The sequence below is a fragment of the Microtus oregoni genome, unplaced genomic scaffold (genome assembly GCF_018167655.1).
Source record: "Microtus oregoni isolate MIOR12 unplaced genomic scaffold, Mior012 000026F_ref0000081, whole genome shotgun sequence".
In the NCBI taxonomy this organism is placed as follows: Eukaryota; Metazoa; Chordata; class Mammalia; order Rodentia; family Cricetidae; genus Microtus; species Microtus oregoni.
The window spans coordinates 32,292,230-32,319,661 of record NW_024543085.1 but is presented as its reverse complement, the minus strand read 5'-3'; the positions used below and the strand labels follow the sequence as shown (position 1 = coordinate 32,319,661).

At 43.2% G+C, this 27,432-nt stretch overlaps 1 protein-coding gene across 7 annotated transcripts in view; it reads left to right on the top strand.

Annotated features, from left to right (window-relative positions):
• Positions 1–27,432, top strand: part of Dgki (diacylglycerol kinase iota) — a 448,005-nt gene that overhangs the window by 239,141 nt on the left and 181,432 nt on the right. For all 7 annotated transcript variants that reach the window (XM_041675727.1, XM_041675726.1, XM_041675728.1 and 4 more), the window contains 5 exons: positions 6,814–6,927; positions 8,598–8,735; positions 11,771–11,849; positions 22,254–22,309; positions 23,586–23,648. In XM_041675727.1, coding sequence (XP_041531661.1) covers positions 6,814–6,927; positions 8,598–8,735; positions 11,771–11,849; positions 22,254–22,309; positions 23,586–23,648 — 450 coding nt within the window. The remainder of the gene's footprint in view (positions 1–6,813; positions 6,928–8,597; positions 8,736–11,770; positions 11,850–22,253; positions 22,310–23,585; positions 23,649–27,432) is intronic.

The following is a 27,432-nucleotide window of genomic DNA, read 5'->3' as shown; positions in this document are numbered from 1 at the left end:
ATGGATGGTTGTGAGCTACTGTGTGGGCGCTGGGAACCAAGCCCTGGTCCTCCAGAAGAGCAGCCAGGGTCCTTAATCTGCTGAGCCGTCTCTCCAACCTCTGCAATGTAAAACTTTTGTTTTGCGCAGAGGCAGAATTTATATAAAGAGACAGCCTAGTGGATCCACGGGGGAAATTGCAAGCTTTAAGCAAGTGGGGTGTAATTCTCAGTGCGTTGGGTCCATATTTGACATGAGATCTGCAGCCTTCAGTTAGGGAGCACATCCATCACTGTAGGTGCTGTCAGAATTCTATAAAGTGGTGGCAAGAATGAAGAAGGAGTCGCAGATGGAACGTTTCTGGCTGCTGCTGTAGCTGACATGTTAATCATTCACCATGTCAAGTGTGTGACATGTTATGTAACACGTGAAAGTTTGTATTTTTGGGAGAAGTTTTTAGGCTTCGATATCGGTTGTTTTGACTGTATGTTAATAAAACACGCAAGGGAGAGAGAGCGATCTCTCCTTCCCAGATGCACTTGGAACTAGATATGGAAAGGTGGCTTTCCCACTGTTTCTCTGATGTTGTAAACCTGCAAAGACAACTCTTGAGATCTCTAGGGTTCCTCAAAGCCAGAGGTGCAGTAACTCAGAACACTGCTATTCGGGGGCATTGCGGTTAAACCGTATTTGCAATTTGACTATCTCTAGAAAGCGTTTTTAAGAGGAAAATTAAAAAGAATTAGGCAAATTTTGTGTCATATTTCATTGGAAATTTATAGAAAACACCCCAACATGCAAGATATAAATGTACCGCGACTCTTTCGTGTGCTACTTTCAGTGTCTTTGAAATCTGACTGATACTGCAGATAGACAACACACTGTGTGTGTGGCTCTGCCATTCAGTGGCCGGTGGCTTCATCTCCAGATGGTACAGCTGTGATCTCTTTGCAACTGGTTTGCCCACATCCTAGGCATATCGGTGTGAGTCAGCTGGTGTGGCTCTGTTGTTGATCCCTAGGCTGAGATGAAGCCTAGAAACTAGAAGTAATCACTGTTTGGCCAGGTTGTACATTCGTGTCTTTACACACTGCCCGTGCCCTGTGCTGGGTACTTGGCTTGCATGTGGAAGAGCTCATGATGTCCGTGACTTCTGCCGTAGGCACCCCAACTGGGGTTCCTTATAGAATCAGGGCCTCTTTCCTTCCTTTGCCTCAGGCTCTCTGCATTCCACCCTCGCCTGATAGAGCACAGGCTGGGTCCTCAGCACGCATTCATCGGCATTAAGGAGTGGATGAATAAACTTTATTTTGTCTTATTTCCCCTGGTTTAATTTTAATCCTACTTCTTTAGTTTATGAAGCTCGTAAACTAAAAGTTAAACATATGAAATGTTGAAAGCGAAAGGATCGTTTAGCTCTCCCTTTGGCATCCATGGGTGGCTGGTTTTAGGACCCCTTGATACCAACCTGGCTGATGTACAAACCTTGATGTAAAATGATGTCACATTTGTGGGGACCCTACATGCATTCTTGTGTATGCCTCAAACCCTCTCTCGACCGTGCATCACCCCTATGCTATGTAACTGCTGTGTGAGCAGCTGGACTGTTAGTGAACGGTGGCAAGAAGCAAGCATGTGCCTGCAGTACAGACATGAATGCTGGCTCGAATACCTTAGTCCACAGTGTTTAAAATCCCTGATACAGAACCCCCAGAATTTAGAGTCTAGATACAGAGGGCTAAGGCTTACTGTGTGCCTGTCAGAGTCTGATACTGCACCTAACTTTTCTTTGAGAGTGGAGGAAGGTCACTGTTCTTCTCCCTTGGTCTCCCTATACCCGTGTCCTTCACTCTTTTCTGCTGCACACAAGGCAGCGTATGCCTGTTCTATTAGAGGAAAATGCCAGTTTACTGTCACGGCACCCCTCAGTCCCATCTGATGTCAGCGCACAGCGGAAGGCAGATATTCCTCAGTGTCCTTCTGCGACCGCAAGAGCGGAGCACAGGCAGGTGGTGGCAGCATTGGCCAGCTGCTCTTGCAATGCTGTGCCTGCTCAGGCAAGAGGCGAGGCGGGAGGACCTGGTGTTCTCAGTCTGCCAGTCCTGCTGGTCCTGATGAAGGGAGGGCGGAATTCTGCAAGCTGGAGATGCTTTGGCTCAATCAGGATAACTTTCTCCATTGGTTTGGGGAAAGTGTATTAAGCACTGTCTGTTGCACTGAGTTAGATAATGAGTTGGAGAAGTGCTAGCGGGCTGGCACCGATAGTTTGGGGAACATTAAAGCTCAATAAAATGGAGAGCCTAGGTAAAAGCTTATCTTCTTATTTCTGGGGTCATGGCAACAGAAGGCCTCTGATTACAACCAGGGGGGCAGACCCTGCCCCACCTCCCAAAAAAACATCTCCGGAACCTCAAGATCTTTTATGTAATTTTGTTTTGTTTTCATAAGGACAAACACATAGGGTGTTGCCCAAGATCCTTCATTTCTCCTCCGCTGAGGTGTATTTGTGACCTCTTCTTAATGACCTCTTCCTGTTACAGGGAAGTTTAGCTTCTGGTATTATTTATAGTTTGCAAAAGACAGACTCTGTGATTTAAAAGCAGACGAGGGTGAGGAGTCTGATGGTCAAGTGTAGGGCTCACCTTCCTTCAAGAAGAGTAGAGGGAAGATTTCCTCTTCCTTTTGCTTCTAGGAAGTGACCTTCACTGGTGCAGTGGGAGGCCCCGAAGACAAGCGCAGCTGGGTTGTAGCCGCTAATGGTGGGTTGCATTTCCTGCCTGTCAGGCATGCTCAGAGCGCAGTCTCCATGCTCGATAGGGAAATGACAGCAAAGGGCAGGTGCAGTTGCTCTCTGTTTTACAGATGAGGAGGGAGTGTGCTGAGTGATGTGTCTACTCCAGTGCCCACCGGAACTCCATGGCAATGTCAGTGTCCCTCTCTGATTCCGTGCCCTCTGACCTACTGCTAAGCTACCCTCTGGGCAACTGGATGTTGAGTAGTAACAGCCTACTTCTTGAAAAGGGGGAAAAATAAACCAAAACCATTTGGGACTGCTCCAAGGGTAGATTCTGCTTCCCCCCAGCCAGAGGGCCATCTGTGTGACCGTGGGCATCCACGAGAATAGCAAGACAATAAAAGTGTTGTCAAAGGCATATGATGTCATTTGGTGAGGACAATAGCAGTGAAATACAAGGTGGCCCACTCAGAGTCAAGGAAAATGATCTGATCATTGAAATACACACATGCACACGTACATGCATGTGAACACACACATAGACACAGGCACAAACAGGTACATAATTCATGCACATCATTTTGTAAAGTAGAAAGTCTTTGTGTGCATGTCTGAAGAATTATGCTCAGTTCTTTGGAGACGAAGGTACGAAATCCTCAAGCCCGCAGGGCTCTGTGTGGAGCTGAGCGCAGATCAAGCAGAGCTCTTGGGAAACTGTTTTTGAGAAAGCAGACAGCAGCTGAGCATAAGAAGGTTTGATTGGCAACTGTACACTCATCACAGGAAGTCACGGGACACTTCTCAAAGTCATTTGGAACTTTGCGGTTTGTGGCTAATCCTCTTACTTTCCCGTCCCTTTCGGCATGAGCCTTCCGGTGATTTAGCATTCTTCTTTGTAGGCTCATGTTCAGAGGCGGTTGCTGGCTTTTCACTTCCTATCTCTGTTTCTTTTCCTTACAGAGCAGTTTAAGAGTTATCAGACTTGAGCTGTGTTTGCTGTAGGTAGCGAAGGCTCCCATGCTGGAAAGACAGTCCTGGGTTACTGGGCAGTCAGCCTGTTTGCCAGTCAGAGCCTTTCTCAGTTTCTTCCAGATATAACAAGCCACAGTCATCTTCACTCCATCCCATCCATCCTTTCTGGTCTAGAGGGCAGGCACTGGCGTCAGTTCAGCCTCCTACCAGCAGGGGGTGTGTTCATTCCTCTTTATTATTGAGGGCAAACCAGAGCCCCTCTAAGATCTGGAGGCAGGCTGCTCTGAGCCTTTACCTCACCTGTGATACTTTGTGTTTTGTGGATGGACCGAGAAGATATCTCGTCCTCACCCCTTTCCTCTGTCACTGCTGTGTTTAGAGTAAAATCAGATGTCATGAGTGTAAAGTAATATAACTGCCTTCCCAGAGGAAACAAAGACATAGGCCACCTAAAATAAGACCAATTTGTTACTTAAATCTGAGCCAGAAAAGAGGAGGGTGAATGACCATCTCTCAGAGAAGTTTTAGGGAAGCTCCCATTTTTTCTTCTCTGGATTGGTTGTTGAATTGGCTTCTGAGTTCTATTGCATATGAACAGAGCTGGTTTTTCTCAGTACTGTGTTGTGTGTGTGCCTTGAGCATTCTGGATGCTTGTGCCCTCTTTGGTGACCTTCCACTTGCTTCTTGAAGTTTCCTAGAACTTTTCGCCCTCGTGTCTTGTGGTCCTTCCGGTGGTACCCAAATGACATCTAACACAGCCGTGAGAGCTGATTTAGCATCTGAAACACTTACTGGGACTATGTGTGCAAGAGGAGCTAAAGAAACCCAGGTCACAACCGAAGGATGGTCCAGGACTGACTTATGACACTTACAAGGGGCTGTATTTTTACTGTATTACATTTAGTGTGCCATTCTAGAAAGCAAGCATGCCTCTGGCTTCCGTGATGGATGGCAAGGCTTACATCCTGGGATGCCTTGGCGGAGAAAGGGTTTCAGATGGAGTTGCAGCTACTCTCACTCTGCCTCTGCATTTGCTGTGGAAAAATCACAAGGTCTTTCTGGGTCTAGGGAAAAATCTGCAGGTTAGATGGATTTGATTTAACATTTTTCCTCTTTTTTTTTATTTTCCCTGTTTTTCTTTTTCTGTGGTAGGAGTTACTCTTAATCTGTTACCCAGGCTGGTTTTGAACTCCTAAACTTGAGCAATCCTCCCTGCTTTAGGCTCCTGGATAAATGGGACTACAGATGAGTAATACCACACCTGGCTTTGAGTCATTAGTTTCTGAGCTTTCTCTATTTCCAGAGATGCCAAAAATCACAATTTGCCACCTCTAAGACAGGCCATTTCTAGAACTGAGTTTAATATTATCGATTTTCTTATTACTTTTGTGGTGCTAGGAACTGAACCTAAGCTTTGGGCATGCCTAGCAAGTGATTTACCATTGATCAATATTCCAGACACCTCCTTATTTTCTTTTGTCTTGAAATGGGTCTCATACATTGCCTAGGCAAGCCTCACTTGCCATCTTTCTTCCTCAGCCTCCTGGGGAGTTTGGAACTGTAGGCATGTGCCAGCATGCCCAGTTATGCTCATCTCTTTGTGAAAACTTATCAACTCTGTAGTAGTGAAGAGACTCGCCTCACTACCTGGTATTATCAGTCTTACCTAATTATGAATGGCAGTTCTAAGGTATGAATGACACAACATTAATGTCACCTGACCATTCAACTCTCTTATAAAGTGGAAACTAAAATTAAGCTATCTTACAGAGTCTTTTTAGGTTAACACTACTAACAACTTCATCCTGACATTTTGAAGTTTAATAATGTAATTTGTTAAATAATTTTGCTTGAGGATAGCATGGAGATTGTAATCGGTGTACCATCTCTTATTAGCATGAACTCCGAGGGCAGCCATTTTGTTTTATCTAGCATGGCGGCTCACCTCATGAATCTCTTCGTTTCCCTTGCTCTGCTCTGTTATGCATGTAGTTGGTGGAGCTCATTAAGTGCACTCCTAGCATGTTGTTTCCAAAACAATCGCGACACTCAGATAAGTATAGAATAAAGACATGTCACTATTCTGCTGAACTCTTGAATGAACCAGTGAGATAATAAATTTCATCTATCATTGAAGAGTAGGCCAAGAATTCTGTAGTTTATAGCAAGACTTTTTTTTTCTTCTAAATTCGAGATAAAATGGGTTAGTATGCAGTGGGGAACCGAAGCCGTCACTTTTGAAGTCATCTCTTCGTGAGGGTAGAGTTGTGCTGTGAGAGCCGTAGCTGAAAATTCTTAGGAGGACCTACAGAACATTTGTCTGCGTGATGTCATGAAGATTTGTAGGCTTCTTTTCGCTACTCTTGGGCTTGGAGCTGTTTGTCTAAATTGTAATATGGCTACATTCAAAGCATTATTTCTCCTGGGACAAAGGTTAAGTGGAACACGTGATTCTAGTCTGCAAGGATGTACTTTCTGCCTAAATTTATATTAGATGCTACGTCCTTGCATAATTATGGTTTCATCGTGAATCAGTAAAGAGAATATAGGAACAGTTAAGAAAACGCTAGGGGTTTCTAAACTGATGCTGTGGAGGGTTGTCATCTAAAGAGTGCCCTCACGGGCCATAGACAAGGTTCTGGTCTGTACACGCATTGCCGTTTAAGATGTAAATGGTCCTGTGGGGTGGGTATCATTATCTCATTTTGAAAATCAGATGAATGAGTCTCTGTGAAGTTATGCAATTTAAAATCAAGGTTCTGTGGCCTCTCTGAGCCAGGGTTAACATTTAGTCTGATTCTGAGTTTTATATTCTCTCTGATGCTCCGTTATATTACCCCTCTAAATGGCCTTAAATTCTCCTACATTTTAAAGTGCATATCTAGATAAACATGCAGATGAATGGGTCCCAATTTGCTTATATAATAGAGCATGCATAAAGTGGTCTTTTTCCTATTAAAGGGTTGGCCATTTTGAAACCACTCGAAGTAACCTGACTTTTTGTTCCCTGATGGCTGGATTAAACATGCGGTTTAAGAATTCTGATCTTTCCAGCCTCCTCCTGTAGGTTCTTTCTTGGTGACTTATTGTCTTTCTTTTCTCTCTTCTGGTCCCCCATGTGTCTGTAGGTGGGCTGGATCCTCTCCATCCTGGATGAGCTGCAGCTGAGCCCACAGCCTCCTGTGGGGGTGCTTCCACTGGGGACTGGGAATGACCTGGCTCGGACGCTCAACTGGGGAGGGGTAAGAACTGGAGGTGGCTGCTTCTACCCTGGAGGAGCAAACCATACCGCCAGACCACTCGGTGCTCACTACTAGAAGCAGTAGGTTGCTGCTATCACCCAGGAACAAGTCAGACATGGGGCTCCAGTTGCCTGTTTGTTTGTAGCTTCTTCAGTTTAAACTGAAAGGAGGGAGGGAGTCTTATATGAGTCAAACACATCCTTAGTACACAGATAGGGTGGTTGTTGGGCTGGCCTCAAGTGTTCATGGGAAACAATCCTGCAGATTTGTAGTCATTCTAACCCTTAGCCCTGGCCGTAACTGCAAATCTGGTTTAGACTTCAGACCTATTATTTGAGACAGGCACTACTGCTTTTGAATGTGGAGATTTTCTGATCATTGTTGTTGTAGCTTTGATGATTCCAGTATATCCTGTTGCCCTTCCTCTGCTGACTGATTCTCTGGAAGTTGTGAGGGAAGCCTGCCCTGCCCCCCCCCCCCAATCATTAACTGACTAGTCTGTGTGTATATTTATCTTACTGTACTAATATTTAAGAAGCTACTAACACACCCAGCCCAGGAGCTATTAGCATTAAAAGCTGCTGGGGGTAGTAATTTTTCTTCAGTGATGTAGTCCCTGGTAAATAGCTCATGCTCCAGCTAATCACCCCACATCCAAGAAGCTCTAATTAAACTCGGTGGACCATTAGGAAAAAGGCATGAAAATTAGAAAGGGGCTTGGGAAGAGAGGAAGGGGTCGGAGGGAGTGAAAGGAGAATAGCAGGGTGGTGGGGTGGAGAGAGTATGACCCAAATACATTATATACATGTATGAAATAGTGGGAGAATAAATTTTTTTCCTTTTCTGTTTTGGTTTTTTGAGATTGGATTTCTCTGTGTAGCTTTGGAGCCTGTCCTGGTACTTGTTCTGTAGACCAGGCTGGCCTCGAACTCACTGCCTCCCAAGTGCTGGAATTGAAGACGTGAGCCATTGCTGCCTAGCTTAAAATATTTTTAAAAGACACTAACATGTTTGCTTGCCAACTTGCTAAGACCCTCTTATTAGGCCACTCATTGCCTGGCCTCTGTTTTGTAGGACAGTGATCTTCAGATCCATGGCAGACACTGTGCTGACCCAGTAGCAGAATTAACCTATCAAAGTATTTTTTGTTGTTATATTTTGCTTTACTTCTTTTTCTTTATCGATAGCTGAAACAAAAACAAAGGCTCTTACATGAAACAACTAACCTATTACTTATGTCAGTTTCTCTTATCCAAATCCAGCGACCTTGAATAACCATGCTGTCACTAACAGCTCTCCAGGAGAGCAGCGCTCTCAGCAGCCCTGTTTCTGGGCTGACTTGCCTCAGGCCGCAGCTGGTGGCATCCCAACACAAGATCAGGGATTGGTGAATGAGATAGGACCTTCCATCTTCCTTCACGCTCCCCCTCTTTCCCACACCCGCTGGTTCTTGGTGCCTTCACTTAGATAAGGCAAAGCTAGTTCCTGCAATTTGCCCTTCTTTTCAGTGTTCTCCTTAACGTACCTAAATGGGTGAAACAGCTCACTCTTCCAGCCTTTGCATTTTAAAACCAGCAGGATTATGACTGACTCCGAATTGCTTTGGTATGGCATTGATTGTGGCTTTCTGATCCAGACAGCAAGAGTCTGTGCTCTGATTCTGTCCTCAGGGCTACACCGATGAGCCTGTTTCTAAGATCTTGTGCCAGGTGGAAGATGGGACTATTGTACAGCTGGACCGCTGGAACCTCCATGTGGAGAGAAACCCAGACTTGCCACCAGAAGAACTTGAAGATGGCGTGTGTAAGGTTAGGAGTTCTTCCTTCGGGGGCCAGAGTGGCAGCTCAGCAGTGAAGAGAGTTCACTGCTCCCGCAAAGGGCTGGAGTTCAGTTCCCAGCTCTTGGCTTTGGTGGCTCACAGTTGCCTAGGAGTCTAGCTCCAAGGGATCTGGCATCCTCTTCTGACCTCTGTAGACACTTGCATGAATGCAGACACACATACATGCATACAAATAAATAAAAATAGTAATAAACTGAGAGATGAGATTGATTGATTCTTCTCCAACTGATGGAACACAATAAGACACACACTCCTTAAGGCACATTCATGGGCTCCTGCCTTCCAGAAGATAACAGGATAGCGTTGGGATTCTGGCTCTTAAGTCACCATCCTCCCTGATCCCTCCCGACAGATCCGTCAGGGCTCAGATGTTATCCTTTGTCCAGAGCTCAGGGACCTGTCCTCTGTCTCAGCTCCACACTAGGGAAGCATGGAAACAGTTGTTAATCTCTTGAGCTAGAAGCATGCAGTTTACAAGGAGATGGAATACATGTATGTTCCTAAGCACATACATGTGCCTCCAGGAGGAGGGAAACCTTGGACCTTGCTGGCCTGACATCAAACAGCCCTTCTCTGTAGCCCAATTGCCTCATCTGCTTGGGGCTTGAAATGGCCTAAAGAAGTAGTCTGTTTTGGTGTTTCCTTTTGGTGAGTTATTATGGTAAAAAAAAACAACAACAACAACAACAACAAAAACCTAACCCAAACCAAGGCCATTGTTGTAAATAACACGTAGCCTCGCTTCAGCACTTGAGTGTAAGTTCTTACCTGGATCTCTGAGTAACTTGGTTTGTCACTGTATAGACATGTCCTCCAAGTAACTCCTTGCTTTTCTTTCGTAATACTGGGCCTGCCATTTTGTAGACTTAAGAGTCTCCTGGTACACTTGTTAGGATGAAGATTATGTCTCTCTTCAGAGGCATGGAGTAAGCTAATGTAGGGATGAGGCCCCCGCACCTGAATCTCAAGTAGCATCCTTGCTAGTTTGGACCCATCCACTGAGCCCACAGTTATTGTCCACCGCAGTCCTAGACAATGATGTTAGACACACAGTGTTATGTTTGGCTTAACCATCTCCTCATCTCTTTTGTTGTTTTTTTTCCATCTAAACTCCACCCCCGAAGTTAATAAATCTATTAGATATCAGGATTGCTCCCTTGAAACTGAGTTTCCAACTGAACATTGTTTAAAGATAAGCATATCTTATTCCTTTAACTATTTATTTGACTTAATTGAGATCGGATAGAAAACCACCGAAGTAGAAGGAGGGGGACCTTCTATGAAAGTGGAAAATTTCAGACTCTTCTGCTAGATGTGGAGTGGCGGGGCCTACAATTTAACTCTTTTCCAAAACGCTTGAGAAATGGAAAGACTTCTTGATGCAGCCAGAGAACGTCAATCCAGATAATTAAAGGGCTTTGGGAATGGAGTTTGGGGATATGTAGAAAATTGGGGCACATTTTCCTGGAAAATGTGAATACCTTAAAAACAAACTTAAATTGGGATATTGCTTGGGGAATTGTGACCAGATGTTTTCCTTAGCTATCCGTGGCTGCAAAGACACGGGTTAGAATTGGAGCCAAAGTAATATAAATGGTAGGATGTTTCTGTGCTTTTGGCATGGTCACCATGCTGTCCTTACAGGGGCTGGGGTTTTGTTTAAGTACAGGGACTGGACATTCTCAAATATGAAGCCAGAAGAGTTAGATATGGTTTTGGCATCTCTGTGTAGCTTGAGTTCCTCCACTCTGTAGTCTGTTGAAACCAGTTCTAAGGGCTGATGCAGCTTCTGACACATCAAGGCTCAGTCTTAGGGGCTACAATGCAGGGTCCCCCTTTCTCTTCATCAGAAACCGACATCAAGGCTGTCCTCTTCTGCCCTCTTTTAATGGGTTAATGTTTACCCTGCAGCTTACCAGGAAATCTTCCCCATCAGTAAGAGTTTCAAATGACTTTAAAACTTCGAAGGTTTCAACACGTATTTCTAATGGCGAAAGGGTGCAGTTCAGTTTGGGACATAACCTGACAATTCTCTAGGGATGTTGTCTCTTTAAATTCGTATTTATCCTGCATTTTGAGCCACGGAGAGAAATGTGGGCAATTACCCTTTCCTTCCATGCACTCTCTGTGTGCTATTCTGGTTGTTCTCATATTGAACTGAAGCTTTTAGATGACATCATGTTTGCAATTTCAGTCGGGGCTCTCGGGCTTCAAGGCGTTCTTTCTTAGTGGCTCACAAGAAAAGCCAGGGACTCAAAGAACACAGGAGAAAAAGAATTATGTGTTCTCTATATGGTTGTATGGTTGTCATATTAAAGATACAGGGCTAAGCAGGTGGGAATCTGGATTATAACTTTATATATTTCACACACACACACACACATATATATGTATATATATTCACACATACATATATATGACATCTATATGGCTGTTGTTTTTCTTTCTGTCAGCAATGGCTGATACAAATCAAATGGCTTTCACTGCTTTATTTCTTATATTGAGGTTTGTGAAAACAAAGCAAAAATCCCCTTTCCAAATAGATTACATGTCAATTGTTTATTTCAGGCTGCAGTGTTTATGCGTTGAATGTAAAACTCTTGAAAAAGGTGCATCTACTGATTAGGGAAATTAGAATGAATCTAGCAATCGAGTCCATTTTTTAAATTCCTGGAATCAATCTCTCTTTGTAGCTCATTGTTACAAATGAGAAACCCCCCAGCTTATTGCCCCATGCACAGGAATGACTCTTGTTTAGTAGTTCGTATTTGTGCCTCTTATTTGCTTTATGGTTTATGACTTGTGAGATTTCTTGATTTGAGCTTTCATTAATGAGTTAAATCAAGAGCCTCTGTGTCTTGTCCATAAACATACTCTCTGGTGAGAAGTGATGGACCTGTGTCCCACAGGCTGCCTCAGAGATAGCGTCTGGTGTTGGGCCTAGGTTGGTGTCTTCTAGTTGGCTGTGAACAATGTCAACGTCACATTTGTCTATTCTTTCAGCTTCCCCTGAATGTCTTCAATAATTACTTCAGCCTCGGATTTGATGCTCATGTCACCCTGGAGTTCCACGAGTCACGAGGTGAGGACCTGCCCCGTTTCCGTCTCCATGGGAGGAAGTTTCCAGCCCTGTTCTCATGTTCCCCTTTGCCTGCGTATCACCTGCATGCTTGTGCTTCCCTCTTGGTCACCTTCATGATGACCCTGGGAGCTGGACCAGATGGGAACTTGCTATAAATAGAGACTACAGATCTGGCGGTCTCTAAACTGAAGGGCAGGGACAGAGGTCCATTCCAAGTTGTGGGATGTGAGTCTTTAAGTTTGACTCTTATACTGTGTTCTGAGGACCAAAACCGGAGCTTTGCACATGGAAGGCAAGATCCCTGCCACTAAGGTACCTCCCCAGCTTTGAACAGAAATTCTGAAAGGAAATAAAATTCTTAGATAACGATTTCTTTACTAATTAGGATCCACTCAGCTTCATAAGCCACCAGATATTAAAGTTTAATGTTCTTTAACCAGAGCCTTTGAAATATGATAGGAAAGATGAAAAGGGAAGGAACAGCCGTGTTGACACAAGGGACTGCAGGTCTTTTAGTTTGAGAGGAAGGGGTACGACGGGGTTGAGGTAGCTAGGAAGGTTCTGAGATCTTCACTGGGTGGGACAAGTGAGAAGGAGGTTGTGGTAACTTCTGGGATGAGAAGATGTGGGACCAAGACTCTGGGAGGACAAGTTTTGAAAGTAAGATGAACTGGCAGCTGATGGGTGCTAGGAAAGGAGAATACTTTCTTTGGTGTTGTGGTCCCTGGTAGATTGGGCAAGACAGTGGAAAGTCCCGCATCCATGTGCAGCATGAAACACTAATTGGACTCAGTGGATCCCACAAAAGATTGGGAGAAGATGTGCTGGGAGGGTCTAGAGAATGTCAAAGTGGGGGAAGTAGAGGCGGGCATGTTCATGATACATTGTATGCACATATGAGATTTTCAAAGGATAAAAATATTTTAAAAGCTAAAATAATATTATATATCATAGAAAAAAATAAATTCAAATACACATGAGAAAAGGATGAAATAATAAAATATTTCATCTGAATTTTCTTAGCTATTCAGAACTGAGAAAATTTAGGATATAGGTTGATAACGATCTCTTTCTCCACTCCATCTCTTTCCATCTCTACCTCCGTCCCTCCCTCCCTCCATTCCTCCATTCCTCTATCTCTCCATCCCTCCCTCCTTCCATCCCTCCCTCCTTCCATCCTTCCCTCCATCCCTCCATCTCTCCATTGCCTGCATTCTATCTATTAGTGTACACTCTATACCTCTGCCCTTGTCCTTGATCTGTTCCTGGGTCGGTACCTAGTTCCCTGTGAATATGTTTAGATGTAACTGAGACACAGTTATGTAAGGTCTGAAACTTGGGAGATGAAAGGCAAAGTTATTAGTGAGGAACCATTTCTTTCATTTCCTGGGCTCTGCAGGGCTTGAGTGGTTTCAAAACTCCAAACTTGAAACACAGAAATCCAAAATCCCATGCTTCAGATTGTGGTAATCAGACAAAGAATAATCTAACTCTTACACACTAGACATCCACAGTGGAGCACTAGGGTTCAGAGGTTTAGAATTCGAACTACAGCTGAAGCACAAACACAGAAAGCCCTGACTGGGTTCACCAGGTCTGGTTCTTTGGGCTTCAACGAAGGCTGTGAGGAGAAAGTGTCTGTGCAGTTGAATTCTGCGCTATGGAAGGATCAGCAGTATTGGATGAAGAAGGAACTGTTGCCCATGCTTCTTCTCTGAAAAGCTAGAAAACCACAGGCAGAATAGGTGAATTATAAAAGAACTTTAAATGCTCCAAATTGGAAATACCCTACACTGGCACATACCTGCCGCAGCGTAGTCGTGGGAAAGAGTTAGTCAAGCCGCCTGTGTAGGGCCTCTGTGACACGTTTTTCTTCCTGTGTTTCAAGAGCGTTCACTTGGCCTGTAAACAGGAAGCAGTTTTGGTTCCTAGCATATTTCTCCTTATTTCTTTATCTTTAAGAGTTTATATATGTGAACTTCTTAGTAATAAGATTTCTGAGTTTTTTTTTTTTTACAATACCCTTAAAGCAACTCAATATCACAAATACAGGAATTTCCAAAACCAGGCATCCTGTCTTGAAAAAAGGCCTGACTGAGTCAGTGGTCCCATGTAAGCTTGTTCAAGAGAACCTGATTTTGAGCCTAATAATTCTGAAGGTTGTTCTAATGACATACACCTTTGTACTAAGACAGAATTTTTATGCATCAGGATGAGGAGAATGCAGAGGGATAGCACAGTACAAAGGAATGTGGTTTGCAAAAGAATTTTGGGAAAGGAAACCAAATGCCAAGCAGCTGTCAGATTCCAGACATTAGCCTTGGAAGTTTATTGCTAGGGCTTAGTGTTTTATTTTAATTTTTAATATTTTTATTTATTCTTTGACAGCCAGTTTCATAGATATGTCTATATTAATCATATACACCCCACACTCTTGCCTCTCTCGTCTCCTGGACCACCCACACCCATAACATGTCCCCCAATACTTCTTTCCTCTTCAGGTCCCCTCTCCCACACCAACTGAGTCTGATGGGTCTTACCTGCACACACATGAGTGTGGGGCCATCTGCGGACGCATGGACAACTTTTCCTGGGGTATAACTCAAAAGAAGACTCCCTTCCCCTTTCTCTTTCTTAGCTTCCAATAAGCTTCCAATAGTTCCTCAACTAGGGTTGGGGATGTTGAGAGCTTCACCCGCTTGTAATGTGAGGCTTCAAGACAAAAGTTGTATAATTTGCTGCAAAATACCTTAAGGGTGACTCAGAGTCTCATGAAAGCCATTGTGAAGAAAAAAAATGAATCAATTGATGTCATGAACATATGTAACTCTAAATAGGAATTCTGCCAACCCATCTACTTGTGATGGATAATGGATTTGCGCAAAGGCAGAATTTTAAAAATGTAACCATAGAGAAAAGTTTTGGCATAGATGGGAAACTTCCCATCAAATGGACAGTTCTTAATATAGCTACTTATATAGTACTTCTTTTAGAAGGGACAATTAAAGTCACATTAATTTGGGGACAGTTCATTAGAATTGTTGCTGTGTAGATGGTTTTAGAGTTATGGGTTGAAAGTCAGGCAAGGAGTGGGGGATGTCTTAGTATTTTGTTTGACTTTGTGGGTAGAGGAGTAAATGTAAGTATCTGAGTCTCTGTATGGATGAGATTGTACCTCACTTGGTAGAATAGAGTCCTGATTCTTCCCAAAGTGGCCAGAGCATCTCGGATGAACTCCTACTGTTTGCAAAGCAAAGTGTTTGGGTGAGGATTTGGAGATGTAATGGGGTTGGTCATGTCATTTTCACTTGGAGAATCGCCTAGTCCTTTCATTGGTACCGTACTATCACAGGGCTCGAGGGGGCACACAGAAAACATGCCAGTACGTTGGCGTTTAGGCGTGTTAACAGTGATTATAGCTGTTAGTGACAAACTCAGGTCTCATTTGACCAGCCGTGTGAATGAGATGGTCACTCATTTGACATGGATATCAGACACATCAAGCTTTTAGCTTGAGATCAACTACTTCTGTATTACTGTCTCGTTGAGATTATGATTCAGAGGAGCAGAACCTTAGGCACAAGGTCAGGAAATACACACATGACTCTAGAGGAGGCAGCATTGGAATCAACGTAGGATTTGCTACTTGCACCAAATCTACAGAGGCATGTGGGCAGTGTGACTCAAAGGCTGTGACTTCCATGATTCAATCACAGAAACTATATTTCCTAAGAGGCTGCTATGTGTGGTGGTTTGCTAAATGTCCTCCTTGCCAAAGACGGTGCCGAGACTCACTGCATGCCACTGCTTGAGGCACCAAAGCTCCGGCAGCTGGTCCTCACTGCTGCAAACCTCCCATCTTGAATTTCTATGTGAAATTCACTCACTGTTACAGTGTCCACCTGTAACATGTGGTCATTACACTACTACACAGGCAGTGCTGGTTACAACACAGTGAGTGTCTATGTGATCTGATTAGAGTCAACCAATCTTAACCCTAACTGCCTGGGATGGCATCTTCTTTAAAAGAAAAAAAATCAGTTCACATCTAAAGGTGGAGTAACAGTGAGCCCAGGTACATATCAAGACACTTCCAACCATGTCTGAACTTTCATTTTCAGACCTGCCTCCTCCTCTTGTTTATTTTTTAATTGCCAGCTCCCAGTCCAATGGTAATAGTAAGTGGTTATGACAGTACCAGAATGTTCCATTGGAGGATAAGGCCCATTGATTACAAAATAGGAAGTATCAATAGAAGGAATGTATAGATGAGTTGTGCAAACAGTAAGCAATATGGGTGTTTATTAGGATTGTTGGCGGAGGTGGAAGATGTTTCCAGAAAGGATACGGGTAATACGTATGAAGGATAAGGGAGAAATGTGATAATAGAAAAGAATTAATGATGGTAACAATCATATCAGGCAAAAAGGAAAAGTGCAGAGGAACACACCTGCTTGTCCTCAGTGTGAGTCAGGTGAAAAGTGCACACAAACACACCTATCTGTCCTCAGTGTGAGTCAGGTGAAAGGCCCAGAGGAACTCACCTGCTTGTCCTGGGTGTGAGTCAGGTGAAAGGCCCAGAGGAACTCACCTGCTTGTCCTTGGTGTGAGTCAGGTGAAAAGCGAATGCACAATGAATGACTTTTCTACAGTGCTTGAAAGATGATATTGGTAATATGGACATTCTAAAAGGTAAAGGGCACTCTTAAAATGTCCTTAATGAGAATTGATATTGAAAAGAAAGAGTGTTTTCTTTTCGTGTATAAAATTCGAATTAAAAGTGGTCCTGTAACTCTGCATAGGTTCCTGCATCTTGGTTTGGATATCTGCAGTAGTGAAATAGAAAAGACTCGAGAGTCAGAGGAGCAAGTGCAGTGTTGGGGATGGCGTCTTCTGGGCAGGAGCGGTCGTTCTTGGTGGCATAGCGGCTGTGATGTCCTACGCATGGCCAGCACAAGCCTGAGCCCATCTGCATCCAGTTATGGAGAGGAGAGAGGCTCATGAGGCTCCGCCCCTCCACGAGGCAGTTAGTGGTTGATGGGGGGAGGGGAGACATTTTCTTCACTGGTGTAACCGCTGGTAAGGTGTTCAGGGTCCTATAAACAAGTCCAATTAGACGTAGACATAGAGCAGGTTTAAACCAAATCCTCATCCACTTTTAAGTAGTGAAAATCGAAGGAAGACTAAGTACCTTTATGTTTAATAACTCTAGATTCTAAGGCTTCTTTAGGCTTATTATTAGTGAGATTACATTGTTTTACTTATGAAATGTAAGTAACAAATGTACCGACATTTTTAACTACTTATTTCATATTTTGATGACAAAATTAAAACTATATGATTGCTTGTTTCTTTTTGTTTTGTTTTGGTTTTTTTGAGGCAGGGTTTCTCTGTGGTGCCCTGGCTGTCCTGGAACTCTCTCCATAGACCAGGCTGGCTTTGAACTCACAGAGATCAGCTTGCTTCTGCCCCCTGAGGCTGGAATTAAAGGCACATGCCACCGTGCTCAGCTGCTTATCTCTTATTCTGCACAGGGAATTTAAAGAAAAAATAGAACAAAGCAATAACAACAAGCCGCTGGGGGGCTGGAGAGATGCTGGCTCGGTGGTTAAGACCACAGGACAGGGAACCCTGATTGCTTTTCGGGCTGAGCAGGGGGGGGGGCGGGGGACTTAATTGGGGGAGGGAAATGGGAGGCGGTGGCGGGGAAGAGACAGAAATCTTTAATAAATAAATAAATTAAAAAAAAGAGCACTAATATCTCTCTTTGCAGACCTGGGTTTGCCTTATAGCGGCTATATAGGGCAGCTCATAGTCACCTAAAACGACAGTTCCAGGGGAATCTGGTGGCGTTTTTTTACCTCCGTGGGAAAGTGCTCACACATGCTGCACACAAACTCACACAAGTGTACACGTATACACATAAAAATAAATAAACAAGTGCATAAATATTTCTAAAGCTTGTAAGTTTTCTGAAGTACCGTCTAAAGAAACTCAATGTCTTTTTTTAAAGCACTGTTGAACAGCTTTTTTTTTCAATTTGAATTTATGATACAATTGTAATGGTTTAGATAAAATGCTGAGGTGCAGTTCCCCGAAAGGTGCAGCGGGCCATGAGGGGCAGCCAGGACCCACCACCCGAGGCCTCTGTGGGTCCTAGGAGGATGGGAGGTGGCGGGTAAGAGACCTGGGCAGGTTGGCGGGGCAGCTGGTCCCACCAGGAGCGGCAGATGAGAGACAGAGACAGATAGGCTCACCATAAAGAGGGTTTGGGTATAGTTTATTAAGTGGGTTATGAAAGGGAAGGGGAAAGGAGAGAGAGAGAGAGAGAGAGAGAGAGAAAGAGAGAGAGAGAGAGCAAGTGATGTGTGCAGGTTGGAAGGAAGGAAGGAAGGAAGATCTGCTAGCCTGGTTGGAAGGGGGGAAGTGGGTGAGGCTAGTCTATTAAAGGGACAGGATAGACCATTACAACAATTAACAATATTTCCCCCCTTTCCTTTCCCTCCTCCAAACCATCCTGTAAACCCATCCCCACTTTCTTTGAAATCCGTGGTGGGATTCTACACTGAAATGGTCTTGTGATTCTGTTTACATATGTTATTTTAGGGAGGAGTGTGTAACCTAGGAAGTCTTTTATGAATTAATTGTGGCTAAATACCTTTACAAATTTGCATGTTCAGAATGTCAGAATGTTGATCTTTGGATTATAATAATTGGATATAAAAGGGATGTCCGAGGAGGTGAACCAGTATGCTTTCCATATGAACCCTTTCATTAAATGGAATTACTAAACCTTCTGAGGAGTGTGGTGATATGTTAGGTGGCGGTCAGCACCAACAAAACATTATAACTCTGAACCAAGGTCCCCAATGTGGTGACACGCACCGTGCCTTTGTGCTGTGTTTAACGATGGGACTAACATTTCTAATCAGCTTAATGGATTATACCCAGAACTCCATCATCCTTATAAACAGATTTTAATTAGAGCCAAATCATTTAGAAACTTTAGTTAAAAGGGAAGGTTTGAGATAACGAGACTTAGACAAGATTTGGGATTTTTAAGTTGATGGTACAGTGAACTGTGACCCTTGAGGACCTTTTAAGTACTAAATACCTTTTCCAACTAGGAGGAGGACTGTGAGCCATGAGGGCTGGAAGGTGGACTGCAGCAGCTTTGTCTCCCATGGCAGTTGCCATCTGGAGTCATTGCCCATCGTGACAAGAGAGCTTTACTCGTGTAAACAAAGCAGACTTCAATGTCAGAAGACAATCTGAGATTGCCTGCATGGGCCAGTATAATCATGTGAACCCCTAAAAGCAGAGGTAGAGGACAGGAGAAGTCGGGGAGATTCAGGCTATGAGGATTTGATGAGCTGGTTTTGACTGTGGCAGGGATCAGAACCCAATGGATTCAGACAGCGAATGAGCACTCCATTTGTGCGAACCAGTGCTCTTCTCTAGCCACAGGAGAGCTTCAGTTCCGCAGCCTCCGGATGTGGATTCTGCCAACAACCTGAATTACCAGGATGGGTTTCCTCTCAATGAGGGTGTCACAGTATACGTCTCAAACCCTCAGGAAGGGCTGCAGGGGAGCCCATTCCAGAATTCCGACTAAGAGAATTATAAGCAAATCGATAAATGGTGTTTGAATATTCCAAATTGGTCATGATTTATTATGGTAGGAGCAGGAAACTGATAAAGTCACATTGCTGACTGGAAACAGAATAATGGAGTAAGAAGACGGTGAGTGGGTCTGACTGTCTCACCCCCACTCCTTGTGAAGGGGGAGAATGGATAACCCGGGAATTCAAACAATTGATCACAGATCCTTCTAGCAGTGGTGCCAACACTGTTAGTCTTTCATGTTTACCTTGAATCACCTAGCAGACATAACTTCCTGAAGGAATGCGTTCTTGAACTTTCTCATTGGCCTCTCCCCAAGTTTTTATTCTGCCTTTCTTCCTCTATGCAGTGTAGAAGGTAGAGTGGAGTGTCCATGCTCTTGGCTCTTCTTAAAGGTACACCAACTTCATATGCTGCACGTAAACACACTCAGCCATACAGCCCTTCCTTCTCACAGCAATGGAAATGATGTTGGGCACAGCTGCTTGCATCTGCGGGCCATCCTCTGCCTGTTTGCTTCCTCCATGGCTTGGCCCTGGTAGGAGATGGCCCAGTTCCGGCAGTAGGTGGCCCAGTTCCGGCAGTAGGCTGAGCTTCCTCTGAGGTCTAGCTGACCTGTCTCTCTGAGTCTTGTTTTTTGCTTACACAAAAGATGCAAAAGGGGAAATGAAGCTAGAAATGTGGCTTAGAGGAAGAGTGCTCACCCAATAGCCTTTCAGAAGTGCATTATCCTGGGACTAACAGGATTCCCCTTAAACCCCTAAGGCCAAGGCATATGAGTGCCTGCCCATCCCTTCCTCTATGTCTTTCTGACAGCTCTCTGAACGATAGGTGTCTCGATGGACTTGTTTTTAAAGTTTATTGCTCCCAGCTAAATTGCATTGGATGGGACCATTTTCATCAAAGGTGTGAGTTAAGTCACTAAAAGCTCAGTTTATTTCTCCATTTTATCCCGTTTTGGTGGTCTTATGGGAAATAGTCTGTCTTTGGAGAAAATGAATCTTCTTTTCAGTTTTATTAAAAAAAAATCAAGTCTCCTAGAAAAACCACATAGAGTTGTGACTTTTTCCAAGCCATAAGTTATAAAGCACATAAGTGCTGGTCTAGGGTTCGCTTAATAGCTGTGGGCATCTGTGTTGAGCAAGTTCTACACCAGAGCTGTGGCTGGATGACATTTCCATTTTTTTGTAACTTGTTAGATAGCTGGACTGGATTTTTTTTTTTTTAATTAGAGCCCATATACTCAAGACACAGTACAAAAAAACAATGATTCTTATTTACCTCTGGTTTTATAAAACAAGAAAGCTGTTGTAACTGAAAATGAAAATGGAAGCCCAGCAAGTTGATTCAAAACAAGTCAGAAGCACAGGGAGGGAGAAATGGCTTCAGTGGTTAGGAGCTCTGGGGTTCAGCACTCACATTGGGTGGCTCACAGTCATCTGTAGTCCCAGCTCCAAGAGACCTGACACCCTCTTCTGACCCTTGTAGGTACACACACACACACACACACACACACACAATCAATAAATGATAAAATAAATAAGTAAATCTTAAAAAGAGGGTAAGAGTAATAGGGAGAGAGAGCGAGCAATTAACACCATTTTATATTTTTTAAATTTTTCTTCATAATTTTTTGCTCAGCTTTGTGTCTAGGATCCGAGTGTATTGTTGAGTAGAACAGCATTTAGGAAAGCCTTGAGATTCAATAGCTGCAGTTAGCTATTGAGAACCAATCTGCAAGCACTCCCTCCCTTCTTTTATTAGTTAAGTTTGTAATTCTTTACCCAGTTTCTGTGTCGTGTTCAGGTATTAGTTGGCTCTAAGGATACTGTAAATAACTCAATAAGCATTATGTAGGACTTTTCCTTGAGATCTCATATTATTTCTAAAGACCAGTCTGGGCGAGTGGACTTTTACATCCTCTCATTTTGACAGGGAATGGTAATCACTGTTTTTAGATAGTCTTAGGACTGGGAAAGTGCCCTCTCATCATCTTGCTCTCTCGGGAGAAATGACTGGGAGAAAGACCTAGCTGAAGAAGCTACTGGTGGGTGGTACAAAGATTGTTTAGTGAAACTTTGGTATTGTTGTATACAATTCCAAAGGGAGAAACATTTGAGGAAATTATATTTCATGTAGGCATTTATTAACACCTGAATTCCTGTGAAAATTCCTTGATATGGACTATTTCATCTTTTTGGATCTTTGAGCTAAATAATGGTACAGGCAAGCTGAAGATTAAATCATTTTTCATATTGTACTTTTCTGTAATATGAAAGTATTTTCAGAAGCCCTCCTTTTCTTCCCTCTCTCCAGCCCTCTTCCTACTCTCCACCTCCTTATCTACCTCCATTTCTTTTTCTTTCATTTACTTCCATTTCTTCCACGGTCTATCACAAATAAGGGAGGGGGTCCAGAGTTCTCAAAATCCCTCCTGTTTCACTGCATTTTGAAGCTTTCCATGTGGTTTACAGAAGCCACATTCTCATTGACTCAGTGAGAATAACCACAGCCCCAGATCTCTTTCTTCCATCCGTGTCCCAAATCCCTCTGATCCTATGATTCAAAGCAATTACAAAAAAAAAAAGTCTCCAGTTTTAATGTTTGTGAGTGCACTGGGAGCTCATCAAACTGCCTTTCTGGGACCTCCCACTCAGACATTCCAGTAGAGCAAGGATAGGCGGGACCTGATGATCAGTGCTGCAAACACACTTCCAATTCACACCAAGGCCAATCTTTTATAAAGGTCCTATAACAAAACTACCTCTCTGTCTTTTGCAGAAGCAAATCCAGAGAAATTCAATAGTCGTTTTCGAAATAAAATGTTCTATGCAGGGGTAAGTATATTTCTCATTTTATAATTATTAATATGATTTAATGCCAATTCACTGAATACTAAAGAAACTAACCACATCAAAATTAGCAATGCTAGACACTTCCATCTATGCTTATGTATAGTTATTCCTAAAACCTTCACCAAGGAATGAAAGAAAGGGAATATTTGTTAAATGAATAGCCAGTAAGGGGCTTGGTGTTGACTGTGATTGAATTTTAGGCCCCTGGGGTGCACAAAAGTCAATGACTTTGAGAGAGCAATATGTAACAGATATCAATGAAGGAACTGGAAAAAATAGATGGGAAAAACATCTATTTTTTATTTATTTTTAGTTTGCTTCCTATTTTTGTGATAAAATATCCTGGCAAAAAGCAATTTAAAGGAAAAAGTGTTCATTTGACTAACATTTTTAAATCACATTCTGTCACTGGTGAAAGGCAAGGTGGCAGGAAGTTGAAGCATATAGGTCACAACACATTCACCATCAGGAGCAGGGAGCAAGGAACGAGTGCGTACATGATCCTGCTCACGCTGATTCTCCACCTTTCCAATCCAGGACTCCCTGCCCAGGGAAAGGTGCCACCCGCAACAAGCCTGCCTTCCCACTAATCAAGATACCACCCACAGACATGAGGGCAAGGCCAACTTAATCTAGACAGTCCCACACTGAAACGCCTCACCCGGGTGGTTGTAGACTGTGTTAAGTTGACAGCTAATCCCATCCGTCACAGACAGTCTTAACTGAGGATATAATCTTCAGCAGGCTGTGTACCCAGTGACCTTGGTTGAGAAATTGGCAGAGCATGGAGCTTGCTGTGAGAACACAAAGGAGGCCTGGGTGGGGAGAGGGGGACTGGACTCTTCACTCTTCAGGGACATTCCTAGGAGTGGGTAGAGGTGAAAACAGGAGACACAGAATGTGACAATAACATGCACCTTAAATGGATAGCACTGGGTAGGAGTTAAAATATGAGGGGCAGTGGACAGCATTCCTAGGGGAGGTTAAAGGTGATCTTAGCATTGGATTCCCAATGACTCTGGGAACCACCCACTTTTTCAATCGTCTCCTATAATCTTAAATTTTATTGTAGTTTATAGTCTGAAAACAAAGACGATTTCCACAGACACTGCCCTATTTTACCTCGGGTTCAACCAAAGGAGAATTTGTTGTATGTTTTTTTCAAAGTGTGGAATCTTGGGAAACTGTCTTATCATGTTGAAGCAAGGATTTGGTGGGAACCATGTAACAAAAAATTCTTTTCTCCCTCATGGTATAGGCAGCCTTTTCTGATTTCCTACAGAGAAGTTCTAGGGACTTATCCAAACACGTCAAAGTTGTCGTGAGTATTGACTGTATGGGTTCCTTTAATTGCTTGTGAATATGAATTTCATGCCCCTTCCCATGTCATTGATGTGTGTATTAACCCCTGGGCTGCACACAGTTTGCACACCATGAAGAGGAGCTCATTAGACCGTGTTTATGAGTTTCCGCATGTGTCAATCTCCGTCTTAGCTCCTGGCATGAAATAAAGACCAAGTTTGACTCCCGAGGAAATCATGGAGAAGGGTGATAATCACTGTAGACACATAGACCATTACTCAATCGTACATGTAGAAATAATCACTACAGGCACATAGAACCACTATTCAATCATGTGTGCAGAACACTGGTAGCACAAGAGTGGTAATCCCATTCAGGATACAGAAAATCTTCCTGGAAGAAATGCCATGAGCTGGCTTTTCCAGTATAAACAAATACTTAGCCAACAATTGTTCCAGACCTTTCTGAGGAGTCTCCATTATAGAACAAGCACCTACTTTATCCTGGCTTTGTACTCAAAGTCAAGGCTCCTCGCCCTGGGTGGATGCTTCCTGTTACTTCTTCAGTTTCAAACTCAGGCTATGTCTCCACTGGAGGCAAAAGAGAGTTGAAATTCTCTTTGTCTAGCTGGCACAGTCTAATATATCATAAAATCAGTTAAGAAAAAACAAACTGTTTCGTGTAATAACTGAGATTATGAAGAGATGAATATGGCTTTGATTTGCATAGTTGTAAGAATTAATCAAAACGAGGCTGAAAAATACATCTATGGAGAAATATGGCAGTGCCTTCACCCATCATGCAGCAGGTAAAGAAATGTAGAAACAACATATGTGTGTGGCCTGCATATGTATGTGTACATATATGTAAAAATAGACAAAATACAGAAAATACATGATACTAGGTTATGGAGATTTAGAGAAATGATAGAGGAAAATGTGACAGTTAAAATGAAAAGCAGTCTTTAACATTTAAGAGGTAGTCCTGTTCATGAGATCTTCATATATGTTTACAAAATGAAATATACCTGCTTCTAGTTGGTCCTTTGTAGTTTGTTGAGAGAGTGCCGTTCTATCCTTGAACTTGCTATTTAGCCAAAATTGCCTTGAGTTTCTGATCTGTGTTTCTTTACTTCCCATGCACTGAGATTATAGGCATGTACTGCCAAGTTCAGCAAAGTGTTTTTAAAAACACATGCTAGCTATATTAAATAAATTACTTCTATATTAAACCAAAAAAGGGAAATGATTGTTGAAAATGAAACAACTAAGGATTGTAATAGAATGATATTTCCTGGAGCACTGATAATGTTTCCAATGTTAATAAACTAGTATATACAGTGCTAATGTAGTAGAAATGACTTACTCATTCTTGCAGGATGCAAGGTTCATTTAAAAAATGCTAGGCTGAGCACAGTGGCTTCTGTCAGTTGCCCCAACTATTTGGAAGGCTGAGCTGGAAGGAATGGAAATTCAAGGCCAGCAGCCACCCTGCATAGCTTGGTGAAAACCTATCTCAAAAAGAGAGGGTAAAAGTGCGTGTGTGTGAGAAGTGTAGAAATCTGATAGGCAAACATTTGCAAAGCTGCTCTTGCTGCTTTATCAGCATTAATATGTATCTGGCTGTGAATCTCTTGCTATTTTTTTACTAGAGTTTCTATGTCTTTTCTTTGTAACCATATGAGTTCTCAGAACATTATATGATTTCAATCGCTGATCATGACATAAAGTCTATAATCTATAGCAAAATATGCATGGAAGATGAAACCCTGAGATCCACTGAGACAAGGGTTAAATATTGCTGGTATTAGCTAACCATGGCATCCCTTCAGGGAATTTCAGCTCCTGGACAAAGCAGTCTTGTTTCTGGCCCTGGGGTGAGGCACAGCCTCATGGTGGAAAGAGAGCAGAGGGAGGAGAGCAGAGCTGTCATGGTGGTAGGGATGAGGGGAGCAGAGCTGTCATGGTGGGAGGGATGAGGGGAGCAGAGTTGTCATGGTGGGAGGGATGAGGGGAAGAGAGATTCTCTTGATGGGAGGGATGAGGGGAGCAGAGCTGTCATGGTGGGAGGGATGAGGCGAGCAGAAGTGCTCATGGTGGGAGGGATGAGGGGAGCAGAGCTGTCATGGTGGGAGGGATGAGGGGAGCAGAGCTGTCATGGTGGTAGGGATGAGGGGGGCAGAGCTGTCATGGTGGTAGGGATGAGGGGAGCAGAGTTGTTATGGTGGGAGGGATGAGGGGGGCAGAGCTGTCATGGTGGTAGGGATGAGGGGAGCAGAGCTGTCATGGTAAGAGGCATGAGGGGAGGAGAGCTGTCATGATGAAAGGGATGAGGGGAGGAGAGATGCTCATGGTGGGAGGGATGAGGGGGGCAGAGCTATTCACTTCATGGTGACCAAGAACGGAGGATGGGAAGAAGGAAAGGAAAAGTGAAGGAGAAGGGGGAGGGAGAAGCTGACTGATGACTGACGGACCAAGGACAATTTGCACGCATCAAGGCAAACCCTGAGTGAACGTCTTCCAAATAGGCCCTACCTCCTAACACCTCATTCAGTGTGAACTCAGCACCACAATAGCATGCTCACCATCCAGTCACACCTCAGTGCTGCCACCAGCTTGAGCCCAAGCTTTAACATATGAGCCTTTTTGAGGGACACGTCACAGCCTAACTGTATCAGCTGTATATAAAACAGACCAGCTTATCCTTGTCATAGGTGAAGTCAGTATCTTGGATGTAATATAGAAGACACATAGTTATAAGGTGTGTGTACGAATTCTAGACCAAGAAAGCACAAAGTACTAAGAAAACATTACATATCACACTATTTACTGCCCATTGTTTGGTTTATCAACCCATGGGAATGGATACACAATAATATTTTGCAAGCAGATATTTTCTCTTCTGTGTGTTTGAATTAGGGAAAACACTGATTACCGATGTTCTAGAGAACTGTACATTTTCATGCATTCATATGCAAAAATAGTAAAATACTGTACATTGTATGGTGTACATCTTTAAATAATTTGATGAGGTACTATAATCACTGACGTATTTCCTAGGAGGAAAGGCTAGAACATTGGGGTCCACGTTTAGTGGTGTTTACTATAGTGTTTTTTTTCTGTAATGTACATAGCAACAGATTTTCCTATATTTTGAATGTAAGGGTTTTTTTTTTTTGTTTACACTCTTGAACTTTGATTGTTTAAATAAAATTACTCTGTGCTTCCTTCATGGCCATAGTCTTCTGTGGATTGGCTTGAAGCCCTTAAATGATTTGGAGGATTTTGGTTATTGGGAGTACTCTAAACATCTTTGATTACTACTAGAACTTGATTTCTTTCTAAATTACTTTTGGAAATATTTGATTTAAGGCTATCTGATTTCCTGGAAATTATTTTTGAGCCCATTTGTGAAAATTGGGGTGTATTCAGATCAGGTGGGAAAAGAATGTGGTGCTTGGAAGCAACCTTGACTGCTTGCAAAATCATTATGCTTAGTCTCAAATTCTGGTGAAAGAAATCTTTATAAAACTGTGGTGAGCTTTGGAATGCTCTATTTCTGCTTCCAAAAGAGAACAAACCCATGGGATTCTGGGATGCGGTGGTTGAACCGGGAGAGAGTAGCTGAAAAGGCAGCTTTCCACCATGGCACTGTGTCCTTGACTCTAATTAGTCTTCTGGACTTTATCACTGTGGAGATGGAGAGGAAAATGGAGACTGTTTTGTGATTGGTTAGAGGGCAGAACTCACGGGGAAAGCACCAGGTGATGAAGGAAGATGTGGACGAGGCTACTAAGGGGGAGG